This window comes from Xenopus laevis, chromosome 7S (genome assembly GCF_017654675.1).
Source record: "Xenopus laevis strain J_2021 chromosome 7S, Xenopus_laevis_v10.1, whole genome shotgun sequence".
In the NCBI taxonomy this organism is placed as follows: Eukaryota; Metazoa; Chordata; class Amphibia; order Anura; family Pipidae; genus Xenopus; species Xenopus laevis.
In genome coordinates this window covers 87,222,585-87,238,595 of record NC_054384.1, presented here as the reverse complement: position 1 = coordinate 87,238,595, position 16,011 = coordinate 87,222,585, and the positions used below count along the sequence as shown (strand labels likewise).

At 38.6% G+C, this 16,011-nt stretch overlaps 1 protein-coding gene across 1 annotated transcript in view; it reads left to right on the top strand.

The window, feature by feature from the left end:
- dnajc11.S (DnaJ heat shock protein family (Hsp40) member C11 S homeolog) overlaps window positions 1-16,011 on the top strand; it is a 111,002-nt gene that overhangs the window by 58,679 nt on the left and 36,312 nt on the right. Inside the window, 2 exon segments of the mRNA NM_001092573.1 lie at window positions 12,153-12,281; window positions 13,927-14,049. Coding sequence (NP_001086042.1) covers window positions 12,153-12,281; window positions 13,927-14,049 — 252 coding nt within the window.

Below are 16,011 nucleotides of genomic sequence, written 5' to 3'. Positions count from 1 at the left end.
CCTTCCCCATAGGCTAACATTGGGTGCGGTAGCTTTTAGGTGGCGAACTAGGGGTCGAAGTTTTTTCTTAAAGAGACAGTATTTCGACTATCGAATGGTCGAATAGTCGAACGATTTTTAGTTCGAATCCTTCGATTCGAAGTAGCCCATTCGATGGTCGAAGTAGCCCAAAAAACACTTCGAAATTCGAAGTTTTTTTACTTCGAATCCTTCACCCGACGTTAATGAATTGGCCCCTTGATGTAAAATAAAAAGAGTTTAATTTCTGGTGTCAGTATCTCTTTAAAGTTAAATTATATTATAGCCATTTCTAAGCAACTTTTTAATTAGTCTTCATTATTCATTTTGTAGTATAGCTTTTGTAGTTGGCCTTCTGCTTCAGACTCCTTCCAGCTTTCAAATGGGGGTCACTGACCCCATCTAAGAACAAATGCTTTGCAAGTCTATGGTTATTGCAACTTTTTATTACTCCTATTTCTATTTAGACCCTCTCCTATTCATATTTCAGTCTCTTATTCAAATCAATGCATGGTTGCTAGGGTAATTTGGACCCTAGCAACCTGATTTGTGAAATTGCAAGACTGCTGAATAAAAAGCTAAATAACTCAAAAACCGCAAATAATAAAAAATTAAAACCTAATGCAAATTGTATCACTCTCTACCTCATACTAAAAGTTCAAATAAAGGCGAACAACCCCTTTAAGATATGGTCAAAAGGAACCAATAGAACAGTCAAATTTGAGTCAAAATCCTTGCTGACAGCCCACTTTAAATTGGCTTGCTGCTGCTTTACCTTTAGTTCCCTTTAAACTCATTCTCTGTGTTTAGTTTGCCGGTGAAAGGTCTTTATTTAATATGGTAATGTTATTTTGAAGCATAATGATAACTATGCATTATAATCACCCAAAATTCTACTTGTAACCGCAAGCAGCAATGCCAGAGTTTTCTGGAAGCAGCCGGCGCACTGAACTGCTGACTCTGAATCTAAAGCAGGTACTCTTGGTCTCTGTCCAGCATTAATTTATTACTTTACTAGTCAGTTTTTCCTTTGTTTGCCGATCCAGACTTATCTTGTTAACTGTATAGGGCAGAGATTGCCATGTAGTGTCTATGTTCACAATACAACTGTGCAATTTGTTTAAACATCTTCATTCACTTTTGGTGTCATCACAAATTCTGCCAGTCAGTAGTTTATAGGAATGAGAATGTCCAGATTGCCAGAAGGCAAAGGAATGTCCGGAGTTAGAGGAGGCAACGCCAGAAGGCTAACTGGGGGGGGGGGAGACAATGTAAAACACTAGTGGTTATTTGCTGCCCTCCGTCCTTCAGCTGTCAGGCAGTAATGGGGATTGTACTTTGTGTAAATGCAAACAACATACTAATCCGTAATATATTTTTAATTGACAAAGTACAAGAACATGTTTTGGCCTCAATCACTAAATACCTCCGGCCTATCCCCTCTGAGGCCTAAAATAGGCCCTGCCGGTTAAGCATAACTTCCCAAGGAGAAATGCTAGCACCTGGCATATCTGTCAAACCTTTCCTTTCCTATTACAGGTATGGGTCCCGTTATCCAGAATGCTCAGGACCTTGGGTTTTCCGAATAACAGATCTTTTTCTAATTTGGATCTTCATACCTTAAGTCAAGACTCAAGTCTTTGTGTGTATGCACTCTTACCAGATTTTTAGTTGCTTTGGGTGCGTTGGTCAATTTTCATTATATAAGAAGATAGAAGGACTCGCACTCCATTTTCCAGTGAATAAAACAGTGTTATTTTATTCTTAGATGCATTTCCAACGTTTCGGCCTTGAGTGTATATATACAGTATATTTATATATATATATATATATATATATATATATATATATATATATATATATAATTATAAACGGTGAGTAGTGATGTAATCCTTTATAAACGGCGAGTAGTGATGTCATTTTTGTCACGACTCACTAAAACTTGTGTATTATAATAAATAAAGTACCCCTTGTTGTAAAATATGAGGATATTAAGTAACCTCTGAGTTTCATGGAACGCCTCAGTGACTTATAATATCCTTATATTTTACAATACAGAGTACTTTATTCACTATAGATATATATATATTATATAACTTTCGAATCTTACAGCATTATTGTATCTGCATCTGCCTTTTCTGCATTTCTGACCTTGTAGCACAGCCACTTCCATTCACATTAACAATCCAATCAGTTTCTTCATCCTTCTTTCACTAGTACTTATACAAGGGGTCTTGAGCTGCAGCACAGGAATGCATTAGCAGCAGTGACCATTAAAAGTGCAGGTGTGGGATGATCTGTTATCCAGAATGCTTGGGACCTGGGGTTTCCTGGATAATGGGGATAAAACAAACAAATCTGATTTTTTTGCCATTGAAAGGATTAGTTTACTTCACTTACATCGGTCAAAATTGAATATTTGTTTGCTTTAATTCTGGATAATGGGTTCCGGATAATGGGTTCCAGATAATGAATTCAGTACCATATAGGAAATTCTATATTTTAGCACAGCTCTTAAAGGAACACTGAAACTATTATGAAATTTGGGCTCCTTGACTATCTTCAGGACCCCAAACTTCTAGGTTACAACAGAGTATCAGAAGTTGGGTTGCCCTATGTTTTCTCTTTATGGTAATACACAGCACTCCTTAAAGGGGAACTCCGGCTTCCAAACAAAAATTTGATAAAGAGGCCCGCATAACACAGAAACTCCTAATATACCAATCACAGTTAACTGTTTCTTCAAAAAGTATGAATAAATGCCATTTTCTATGCTACAATTCATCTGTTTAACAGTTCTTCTCTTTCTGCATCATTTGAAATCCTGGCAGGGAAGGAGAGACTAAAACACTGATGTTACAAATTGTAACAACTTCTCCACAGCTTACAGACAACATGCAGGAACTACATAACCCACAATGCATTGCACTGTGATGTTCCTTTCCTTATTGAAGTCACGTGTGCAGGGAATTATGGGGTTTGGAGGATGCAGGCTAAGGACAGATGGCTGTTGATACAAAGTAACAGTAATCAGCCAGCTCAGCAAAGTAGTCAGACAGATCAGTAGAAGAGCAAGGGGCTAGGCTTAGGGAACTGTCAGAAACCATTAAAATCATGAAAAGTCTGCATATTTTTTAATTGATGTATATTGCAAAGTTGCTAGAAATTGTTTACTTTTAAAAAAAAGCTTAAGTTATGTTTAGGTGGAGTTCTCCTTTAATGAGTGGGGTAATACTTTTGAGCTGCTCTATCTATAAAAAAAATAGTTATCAAAAGGGTTGGTTCACTGTTAATTTAAGTTATTGTGTTGTATTGTTATAGAATGGCCTATTCTACGCAACTTTTCAGTTGGTCTTCATTTTTTTTATTGTTTAATTATTGGCCTTCCTCTTCAGACTCTTTCCAGCTTTCCAATGGGGATCACTGACACCATCCAAAAAACAAATGTATTGTGAGGTTGGTTGACATCCAGCCAGGGGTCCCAAACCTTATCAAACTTTTGGGGGCAACGTCTGGCCAAATAGGTTAGTTTGATAACTGGCAGGATACTATTTATTATACGGAACCATTGTTGGACCTGTGGAGGAAGGGGGCTCATCCATTTCATTGCCACATTCTTTTTGGCATAGAAGTATAGCATTTTTGGGTTTTATACATTTTTGATATATTTTTTAGTAGAGCCAAATTATGGAAAGATCCGTTATATGGAAACCTCTTAGGTCCCAAGCATTCTGCATAACAGGTCCCATACCTGTGTGAGAATAAGCATAAATATACAGATTTAATAGATTCCTACCTAAGCCAATAAATCTTAGTCCTTTTATTAGAAAAGAATATTAAAGAACTAGAGTGTATTTTCCCTTTAGTTGTGGAAAAGCCTCACTTGCACCTCTAGTTGTTTTAAATATTCTGTTCTTATTACCCTTGTTTCCTTTGTGACATCTCTTATCTGCCGTAGCAAGTGCTGTGCATGGAAGGTTATGCTTTGTGCACATAATAAGCTGACATACCACACACTGCCCCATATGAACATAAGCTCCACTGAAATTCTTTGAAGCCTTTCAGCACATTCCAACATAATATATTTATCACTGGGTCCCAAGGACCCTACAGGGCTTGCTGATTTGCTTTAAAATCAGCCAAGCAGTGTTTTCCTGTCCAGCCAATAACATACCTAGATTGCCTTAGCCAATTTCTTTAGCTATGTTTTTAAGTCAGCAAATCACATGCTGCGATTGCTTAAAAACAGACCATTATGCAGCATACGTCTTATACCAGGGGAGTGGGGGTGTCCATTTCAGTCTGCCCCTCACCGCTGTGCCTTGTGTAAAAATAAAAACTGGATAAATAGATAGGCCGTGCAAAATAAATGTTTCTAATATAGTTAGCCAAAAATTGAATGTATAAAGTCTGGAGTGACTGGATGTCTAACGGAACCAGGGCCGAATTTACCTAGCAGGCACCCTTAGGCCCGCTTACATGCATCACCCCTGTCCTCTCCCTTTATTCATCATCAGGACTAGAGCAATGGGGATTGGTGCACACGCAATTTAAAAAACTATTATCTCCTGCATTTACCCAGTGTTTCTGAACCAATGTGGGTGTGGTTGGGCAGCATGCCTCCCCCTAAAATCCTGCCACCCTAGGCCCGGGCCTAGGTGGCCTTTCCACAAATCCGGGCCTGAACGGAACAGAGCCTAACTTCCTGTTTTCAGCTCTCTAACTCTGAGTTAGTCAGCGACTTGATGGGGGGGGGGGGCACATGGGACATAACTGTTCAGCTCAGATTCAAAAATCAAACTGTTATGAAGATGTGGCCCTCCCTCAAGTCACTGATTGGTTACTGTCTGCTAACCAATCAGTGGAAACCAAGAGAGCTGCAAAGCAGGAAGTAGTGTTCTTGCTATTATGTTAGACATCCAGTCACTCCAGCTTTTATACATTACATTTTTGGCTAACTAACTATATTAGAAACATTTTTATTTTGCACTGCCTATCTATTTACACAGTTTTTATTTTTACACTGAACAATTCCTTTAACAGGACACGATACAGCTGATGAGGTCATAGCATGGTTTTTATTCATCATATAAAATTAATTTTCAATATAACTGTGATCGTTATTGTTGATAGTTTGCAAGCAATTCAGTAGATTGAGAACTCGTGGTATAAAAGTTTATGGCATAGCATAACAATAATCATTACTTTCTGAAATTATTTTGTAGTTCTGAAAAACCATTAACTGATTTTAGAAATAATCTTCAATGTAATACAAATTTAAATGCTTGAGTAAAAACTGTACTTTATTGTCAGAAGATGGAGAGAATATGTGAATTTGTACTTTAACAAGCTGACCCACACCATCTCAAAATCCCTATAGGTGCCTTTTACTCAAGCTAGGAAGAAGTCGATGGCAGCCATGATGAGTCACATGTGACGTGCCAGTGAACACCTGACTTAATAGAATCAGGTGCTTAGTAGCAGTAGCAAGCTGCACATGATTTAGCTTGTGAGAGTTGCAGGAGGAACTTATGCAGGTAAGGGATACCTTATCTGGAAACTTATCTGAATTACAGTAAGGCCATCTCCCATAGACTCAATTAGAAGCAGTGGTGTAACAATAGAGGAAGCAGACCCTGCAGTCGCCGGGAGGCCTAGCGAAAAGGGGGGCCCGGATTGCGGGGTCTGCTTCCTCTATAGCCAACAAGAATCCCCCATCCCTACCTGCTCTCTTAACTGCAGTGGGGAAGCAGAGCATGTCTGCATGGAGCAGTAGGCGGAGTCTAGGCGGGAAGTGGGCTCATTCTGGGCAGGAAGTGGGCTCAGTCTATGCAGGAAGTGAGCTCAGTCTATGCAGGAAGTGAGCTCAGTCTTGGGTGGAAGTGGTGTCAGTCTGGGTGAGAAGTGGGATCAGTAAGGCCGGGGGAAGTGGGCTCAATCTGGACAGGAAGCAGGCCCGGACTGGCAATCTGTGGGTTCTAGCAAATGCTGCTGTAAATTGCCATAGACAGTCACTATATATTGGGCTGGTGGGGGGTTGTTTGGGCTGCTGTGTGGCCTGTTTGGGCCTCTGTGTACCTGAAATGCCAGGGCCTATTTTGAATCTTAGTCCAGACCTGGCGGTAAGTGGGCTCAGTATGGGCAGGGAAGCGGGCAGAGTCTGGGCAGGATGTGGGCCGGAGGATGAGAATGGGAGTGCGCTGCGCCCCTCTGAAGATTTTTTGCAGGTGGGCTGAGAGCGCTCTTACTCCACTGATTAGAAGGAAATAGTGCTAATTTTTGAAAGTGATTTTCTTTTTCCCTTTAATGATAAAACAGCACAAGTATGGGACCCGTTATCCAGAATGTTTCGGAACTCGGTTTTTCTTGGATACGGGTTCTTTCCATAATTTAGATCTCCATGCCCTTAATCTACTAAAAAAAAATTATTTAAGCATTAATGATACCCAATAGAATTGTTTTGCCTCCAATAAGGATTCATCATATTAAACTTGGCTATTGTTTTATTATTACAGAGAAAAAGGAAATATTTTTAAAAAAATTAATTATTTCATTAAAATAGAGTTAATGAGAGATGCCCATCCTATAATTCAAAGCTTTCTGAATAATGGATACCCGAATAACTGATCCCATACCTGTAACATGTGCCTAAGGGTAATTTAGCTGCTGAAATCCCTATTGGTGACAAGATAATCCTTTTAGATTTATATACTGTTGAAATGTTTTTAGCAGATTTAAGGTAGGGTAATCCAATTTACAGAAAGATCCCAGTTTCCAAACATTCTAGTTAGTAGATACCTGTACCCTATACCTGTACATCCCTCAAATGATTGCAATTACTCTACGTTCCACCTTAAAAGCGAACTGCTGGATGTTGAGAAGATGTTTGTATCATTGTGCTCCCATTTTGCTGAGGAAAGGACATCCTGTGTTTCATATAATTTTTTTTACTGTAAAAAGAAAATAATCAGTTCAGCTTTACTCTCTATGGGGACAAAGGTTTACATGCCCTTACACTCCGAGAAAGATTGGCAGATAATTTCTTTGCCTATTTATTTTTTTGCAATCACTTTCTGTGCTCTAACATACTTTTAAGAAGAGGACTGCCCCGGGGATATTTCACAATAGATTTAAGTTTTGTTTGAAATAAAATATAACCTGATGGAGTAAAAAAAATAAATAAATAAAACTCAAACGCTCGGTACATTTGGGACACATAATCGTTAAGTTTCAAAATATACACTCTATATATATTTTTTTTCCACAATAAACTGTATAGTATTAGCATTTCTTTTCTTTACTGTTGAGGCACCATCTAAAAATTCTTTTCTTCAGGGCGCCAGTTGATGGCAGCTGCCTTTGCCAGTATCGAGGGAATTAGTCATGGTACATTTATCTCCAGTCCAAGGGGGAATTAATAAATGTCTATAAGACGCTGTTATGTTTTATAGAAGCAGGAAAAGCATTAGGTTTAGACAGAAGGAACTTCTCCTTCTATAACAGACCTATACTTTTTCTCTCGGACAGGTTATCCCTTGCTATTAAATATTCATGTTACTTTTCAAACAGGTTTTTTTTTTTTGTTGCCTGCTAAGCACTGGTTGGTAAGCATAACTTTCAGCCCTAGTGAGAGGTGGTGGACTATAAAACAATTTTATTTATCTATTTTCTTTTACTATATAAACCCTGTGAAAGTGTTTGTGTGCGTATGCTTGCTTTCCTAAGAAGTATACCCGGATGAAGAGTGCTTAGTCCTGTCAGCAGTTAGAACTGATGCTGAGTGCTTCTGTTAAAGGGGACCTGTCACCCTAAGAAATAATTCCAAATTCTTTTTTATCATGTTAGTTGAGCAAAATAAAGCTGACTTACACTACATTTATCATTTAAATTTTGTTACCTTTAATCTCAGAATTACACAATCACAGCACACAGGCAGGAGCCATTTTGTGTTATTAAGACGAGTTGTGTATCACCCTAAAATCTTGTGTATTTGCCCGAATAGGGGACCTAATGCCCATACATATTGCCCTACACTATTATAGAGTGTGAGGAGGCAGGGGGAATGTGGGGAGAGCAGTGACAGCTAGGAAGTGCTGAATGGAAAGTGAAAGTATTTGTCTGCCCCGTCTCTATGCCTCGGGTATAGAGGCGGGGCAGGTAAAATTTGATTGACAGCTCATATTTTTAAATGCCTTTATAACAGGTATTGATACTTTAATGAAAAAAAATTATCTGGGTTCCATGTTTAATTTGCAAACGACTTTAGTTATACAGCTTTTTATGTGTAGGTGACAGGTCCACTTTAAATGATTTGTTATAACTTGTGTTGAAGGCCACTCTCATTTCTATGACCTGCATTAAAATAACAAAAAGTATAAATGGTATAAAGGTGGTACCTTTATTGGTTAACTAAGATATTCATAGCAAGCTTTCAGAACATTTTAGTTGCCTTTTTTTAAGCTGATATTCACCTTTATACCACGTTTTGTTTTTGCTTTGTGACACAGTACAACAATTTTACCTAGTATGACCTGTATATAAGAACATAGTAAGTTAGGTTGAAAAAAGACACGCGTTCATCAAGTTCAAACTTTTAAGTCTATATATAACCTGCCCAACTGCTAGTTGATCCAGAGGAAGAAAAAAGCTCTCCAGTTTGCCTCAGAGGGGAAAAAAATTCCTTCCTGTCTCCAAGATGCCAATCGGACTAGTCCCTGGATCAACTTGTGCTATGAGCTATCTTCCATAACCCTGTATTCACTCCCTTGCTAAAAAACCCTTCTTAAAGCTATTTAATGTATCAGCCAAATATAAACCTCTGGCCATTAGATCATGCTGTATCTTCCTTCATAGCTTGCGCCCTCTACTGGCAAAGCAGGTGAGCATGAAGATTGACTTTACAATTAAAAGCAGAGCATCCAATAACTAGCAGAGGGAGCCAACCTGCTTGTGTGTCCATGTAGTCGTTATGTATGTGCATTTATATGTATGTGACCTATTATCCACAATGCTCAGGACCTGGGGCTTTCCGGATAACAGATATTTCTGAGATTTGCATCTCCATACCTTAAAGGGGCTGTTCACCTTTGAGTTAACTTTTAGTATGATGTAGAGAGGGATATTCTGAGACAATTTGCAATGGGGTTTATTTTTTTTATTATTTGTGGTTTTTGAGTTGTTTAGATTTTTATTCAGCAGCTACTCCATTTTGCAACTTTAGCAATCTAGCTGCTAGGGTCCAAATGACCCCAGCAACCATGCACTGATTTAAATAAGAGACTGGAATATGAATTGAATATGAATTGTGTCCCATTTAAAACATTGTAAAAACTGGACAGAAATCCATCTATTTGAATATAAGTGATGTAATAACCCAGACCCAGCATCATAGCTCCACAACATCATTGTGCCTGCCTCTGATGTCATCATGCCCACCCCAAGATCACTGCTCCACCCCCAATGCTATTTGCTCCGCCCCCATTGTTCGGCTTTAGCCACCGGCACAGCACATTATATTTAAATATTTTTTGGTGTTACTGTCCCTTGTGATGACATTTTAAATTGTTCTTCAATCATGAAGACTGTTTGCAATTGGTTCTGTTTTATGTATTTCTGATGTTTTCAAATGCTTCATTCTACGGCTCTTTATTTTGGAATTTCAGATGTTATCTGGTCACCCAGCCCATAGCAGCTAATTGTTTCAGCTGCTTTATGAAATAAAGAGATATATATATATATATTAACAGAAACACATTGGCATATTAGCTGCAAGACATGCTGTCCGTTGGATGGCTCAGTTTTTAAATGAAGAGCCCGTATAACAACGTTCAGTCTGCAAGGGCTTCTCATTTGTAAAACTTTGAGTTTAGTTCGGTGAAGTAGTTGCAATGAATAATGACCTCGCCCACATGATTTCTAAAACCAAAGAGAGAAGATATAATGAATACAAATTGGACTGCAAATTCCCCCATGTGCCTATTGCCAGCTTGTACACAGCACTAGAAAAATACAAGCCAGGGCCAGGCTGGGTATGGAGTGTTGAAAAATATCCTATAAATAATCGGCCTAATCACTGAAAGTAGACTACATGGATTAATTTGGGTACAACATTCGTCATAATTGAATCTCAGGGGGGGAAACGTGATGGATGGTTAACCTTTTCTCCTTTTTTAAGCTGATCGCATCATGCAAAAGGCCAAAACCACTGTAAAAATTGAAGGAAGCAATACCATTAAGCTCCATGGCACCATAATGTGTTGTGTACATTCCCTTGGCTGCAAAGTTAATCAGTTGACTGGATTTAGTGTGCCTCGTTTCTTTTAATAGCTGTTGCTTTGCTGAACCATCTCTCTCTCGCTTACCTGACTTTTTTTTCTCTCGCTCTCTCCTCTTCACTTTGCTTTAAAGTTATTTAGTGCCGCATCTCTTCAAAGCCTGTATGGGAACAGTACCTGCCCAGCTTGATTCTAATGAGGATTATTGGACAGCCACAGAACTCTGTTTTTCTGTACTCTTAAGCGCCAATGTCGGAGACATTTGCTGTAATGTTTCCATGTTTAAAGGAACAGTTCAGTGTAAAAATAAAAACTGGGTAAATAGGCTGTGTAAAATAAAAAATGTTTTTAATATAGTTAGTTAGCCAAAAATGTTATATATAGAGGCTGGAGAGACTGGATGTCTGATATAATAGCCAGAACACTACTTTCTGCTTTGCAGCTCTCTAACTCTGAGTTAATCAGTGACTTTAAGGGGGGTCACATGGGACATAACTGTTCAGTGAGTTTGCAATTGATCCTTAGCATTCAGCTCAGATTCAAAAGCAACATGTATGGCCCATGTGGCCCCCTTCAAATCACTGATTGGTTACTGCCTGCCAGTGGAAACCAAGGGGCAAATTTACTAAAAGACTAAGTGATTAACGCGGGTGCAAATTCGCCAGCGTGATGTCATTTGGTACTTCGCCGATTTACTAATGATAGCCGGCGTAACTTCGCTAGCGACGGAGATAGACTCTTAACGGTACTTCGCTCCCTAACACCTGGCAAATTTGGACTCTGTCGAATGGACGTAACTATGCAAATTCACTAAGATACGGCTTTTATGAAAAGATACCTCTTGCGTCGGACTTGCCTTCGCCACCTCAGACCAGGCGAAGTGCAATAGAGTAGATAGGAGTTCTTTAAAAATAGTTGAAAATTTTTCTAAATCCCAAAAAAACGCTGGCGTCTTTTTTTCAGGGTGATAGGCTGCAAAATTTTTTTGGGGTAACCGACTTCCCCCCCTACATTTCCTAACATATGGCACATAAACTATACACTGGGCTTATGTGTAGGGCAATATAAAAACTCTATTTTATTTTATTAAGGCAGCTAGTGCAACTTCGCTTCACTTGGCGCAGTAACGCTAGCGCTATTTCGCCAGCGTTCAGCGCCCTGGATGCAACTTCGGATTTTAATGAATTACCGTTGTACTGGCAAATCTACGCCTGGTGAAGTGTTGCGCTGTGAGCGAAGCCGTCGCTGGAGGTTAATGAATTTGCCCCCAAGAGAGCTGAAAAGCAGGAAGTAGTGTTCTGGCTATTATATTAGACATCCAGTCAATCCAGCCTTTATACATTACATTTTTGTAACATTTGTAACTATATCAGAAGCATTTTTTATTTTGCACAGGCTATCTATTTACCCAGATTTTATTTTTACACTGAACAATTCCTTTAACAAGAGCTTTGTCCTTTTTATCTTAAAACAATCGCTTATGTGTTTACTGTTTGCTGTGAATTGTTCATGGCGCAACACACATTTGGGGCAATAGAAAGGCTAAACGTCAGGCCCATTGCACAGTGCTGTCGTCGCCTTCCAACCCATCCGGTGCTGAAAGAGTCGAGAAACAAATTGCTTAAGGAAAACATTGCTTTTCTAATCTATTTGCTAGATGAGTAAATGGTCTCTTATGTCACCAGGGAATGTAGGGAAAGTGCTGAATATATTATATGCATCTGTTGACAAATGCAGTCAAGTGAGCTGATTAATCTGAAGACTATTGATATTTTAAGGTGATTGCATCTAGTTTAGTCTAAAATGTTTATGTTGGTTCCTGACTTTCTCCCCTTTTGCTCTGTTTTTTTTTTTTCCCAGGGGACAATTAGTGTTGGAATTGATGCCACCGAGCTGTTTGATCGTTATGATGAAGATTTCGAAGACATTCCAGGAAGTGGCTTTCCCCAGATTGAAATTAACCGAATGCACATCTCTCAGTCTATTGAGGTAACGCTCGTCTAATGTTTTTCCATAAAAAAAAGAAAAAAAAAAAGAGAGGCTTTCTAAATTTGCAAGGCAAAGCAGCAACACGTAGCATTAAGTGATGCTCATATTATTTTATTCATTTAAACATATTTCTCATCTTTATTTATAAAGGGATACAATTGCTCATCTAGTGGGAGATTGAGAAACATTTTCAAATGTTATATAGCAGGGAAGTGTATCTCAGCGTGGTAGAAAATTTCCTACAAAACCAACATCTTTATTAACAAGATGTATTTAAAGGATCACCAACATCATTCCTTTACATAATAGCTGAGATTTTTTTAAAAAAAATACACTGCACCAAGTTCAAACCTTTGCCATCAAGTAATACCTGCTATACATTTCCAATTGCTTTAAAAGTGGCAAAGGCTTGTGTTCTCTCACTCACTCACAAAAAGGCATCCATCCCTTTCTTAAAACTATCCAATGTATCTGCCAGTGCAACCATTTCAGGAAGAGAATTCCACAACTTTACAGCTCTTATTGTAAAAACTCTTTTGGCACCTAACGATTAACTACTGCATTGCATATTCTAGAACAGGGGTGTCCAAAATGTAGATCGGGATCTACCAGTAGACGTAGCCGGCGATCAGTAGATCTCAAGACTCAAGTCATTAAACAACTTGTCTAAATCACCCTCCTTTTTTTATGCTTTTCGTTCAGATATTTATTACGTTAAGGTTAAATAAGAAATGGTTGTTTGTTAAATATAGTAATATACGTTTTCTCCTAGAACAATATTAAAGACATATTTTCCATGGAACAGTGCCAAAAATGCTTTTATGGATGTAGATCATAATGAGACAGCATCAATAAAGTATGGGTACTCCTGTTCTAGAACTAGATAGTAACTAGCCATTGCTTTTTAAAGGGGAAGTATTACCCTGTCCTCCTGTAAAGGTAGGTGTACACCTATTAATATCTTGCTAACCTTTGGAGTGCTTGCTACAGCTAAATTTATCATCCAAAAGTACTCCTAGTTCCTTCTCCATCAAGATTTGACTACCTTAATCTCATTCGTTGAGTATAATCTTTGTATTTACTAATGTGCATTTACTCTCAGTCAAATATTATGTATTTGTATAAGAATACTCCTAATGGCTCAATGTTGAAATCTCCATTCCAGTCCCCAGTGGATATTCAGCCAGTAAGCAGCATGCCACCCCCAGATTTTTGTCATCCTAGGCCTTGACTTTTCTAGCCTGTCCACGAATTCGGGACTGAGTGGAGTCATACAGCTACCAGAGAAATACACTCAGCTTCAGGCTCAGTACATTATTTAATGCTGTGCATTTTAGCCAATTTCAAACAGATCATATATTGAAATAATATTAGTCTTTTAATAGAAACAACATAACTAGTCCTCAGTCACCTTACTGAGCATGGGGCTTATCTATCCAAGCCTTTGTTTATAATATGGGTGACCCGATGGTTTCAGATGCCTTATTATATCAAGGCCATGTTAATATAGGCTTCTTGCAAAGAAATAAGGGTGAGTTCCAGCTGTGAGGAGATTGATATGTTACTGAAGTAACAAGTCAGGAGGTGGTATCTATCAAAGTAATGATATTGAGTATTCTTGTGGACATTTCAATTTGCTTTTCAGGCCCCTCTGACTGCAACGGATACAGCAATTCTCTCCGGAAGCCTCTCCACGCAGAATGGCAATGGTGGGGGATCAATAAACGCTACTCTTAGACGAGTGACCTCAGCCAAAGGATGGGGAGAGGTGAGCTGTTTAAAAAATAAAATTCTACTATATGTTTGGTATTAAGAAAGTTTGAGGATTATTATTATCCTTTATTTAGATGTAGAACATTATGAAAATAAAACTAGACAGTAGCTTGCAAAGTGTTTTTTTTTATAATTATAGCTGTCAGACACAATAGGTTTTTATACATTACTGCTTATATGTAAAGGGCAAAACTATTGGGATCTTCCCCTGTTGTTCACATACTGTACATAATAAAAGCCTCTTTGTGCGTAGTGTATGAAGAGTTATTTTTGTTACATAGTCCCCAGGACAGCTAGTTGGTCTCTAGTTAGTTTCTAGGTTTCCAAGTTCCTTTGTTGACACTCCAAACCTGGAAAAAGCAGGCCTACTAAAACAGCTGTAAACTTTTTACAATAAAGGCATTCTCTGAAATCTGGTTTTCAAAAGAGCATACAGATTTTCTTTTATATTTCATTTTGAAATCTGACCTGGGGGTAGACATAAAGAAAGAGAAAAATTGCCAGCGCATAGTTTGCCTTTAAAAATAATTACAAATAATGAGGTGTTAGTACCACACTTTGGCCAAACTATTTAAGGTCACATCAAGGCCCAGCTATCCATTCTCATTCTAAGTATGTATGCATTTTAAATCAGGTCCCCCAGCAAAAAGTGTGAGTAGTAAGACCATATTGCACTTAGCCTTAACAAGTGCGACCTAAAAGACACTTTTCAGCAAAAATCAACCTGTAAATAATTCCCTGTTTTAAAGGCTGAATGGCCTAGCCAGTAAAACACCTGCCAAGGCCGGGGCTGGTATTACAAATTTACCGGCAATATAGTCGCCGGTAATTTGTAATACCCTTAAAAAAAGCCCTTGGCCCGCCCCCAATTTGCTCAGAACTTACCTGTTTTTTCAGCCTTTTGGCCATCTTGCGTGTTGCTCCGCCCCCTTTGCATCACGGTGTGTGGCTCTGCCCACTTTTTCATCACAGTCCACCCCCTTTTGTTCCTGCCCCCCATCAGCTGGTAAAATTTTTAAGAAAAGGTGGCAACCCTAGCTGCTAGACATGTTGTTAGTTTCTCAGGTGCCCTCAGTCATGTGACATGCTCTGATTAACTTCAGTCACAGGTGCACTGCAAATTGGAGTGGTATCGCACACACCATCCCCTCCCTTCCCCCATCAGCCCATCAGCAGAACAATGGAAAGGTAGCAAGATAGCAGCTCCTTGACATGTGCTTTGCTAAAAATGCACCCCATCTAGTGGTAGATATGAGAGTAAAACAACCACACCACGAGGAGAAACCGTAGCTTATCTGAAAGCACAGGATCAGACAATAAATGACACTGTTTACATTACAAATCACAATGACCTGGGATGGCTGCCTATACACTAGTATTACAACTTAAAAAAATGACATTGTTGCTTCAGGAATAAAATGTTATATGGTAGAGTGAATTATTTGTAATGTAAACAGTGTAATTTAGAAATATAAAGTACACCATCAAAATCATGAAAGGATCCCCTTTTACAAACTTTCAGTAGGTTCTTAAATGTGTATAATAGGGTGAACACAAAAGTCCTTTCTGTCTTGGCTTCTCTGTGAATATTTTTGGTCATGTCATTATTGAAAGTATAACAATCATCATGAAAAAAATATAACGTATAACTGATTATCTAGTGGTACTGCAGCTGGACTAGTTGATAAATCTTGAAAGTTTTTGCAGTTGTTGGTGAAACTCGTTGAGGGGAGAGAGTCCAATCACAATACAATCATAAAACTCATGGAAGTAGATGTTATTTTCAACCTTTTTGCCAAGAGCAGTGAATTGATGTGAAGACTTGCATGTGGTTTACAGCTAGTGTTGCAGGACCCATTTACTGTTTAAGGATGGACCTTCCAGCTTGACATGTATCATTATCTAAAGGTGTTAGTTTGTTAAGTGTTAATTTTGAGCAGTTCATATCTGTGCTCTT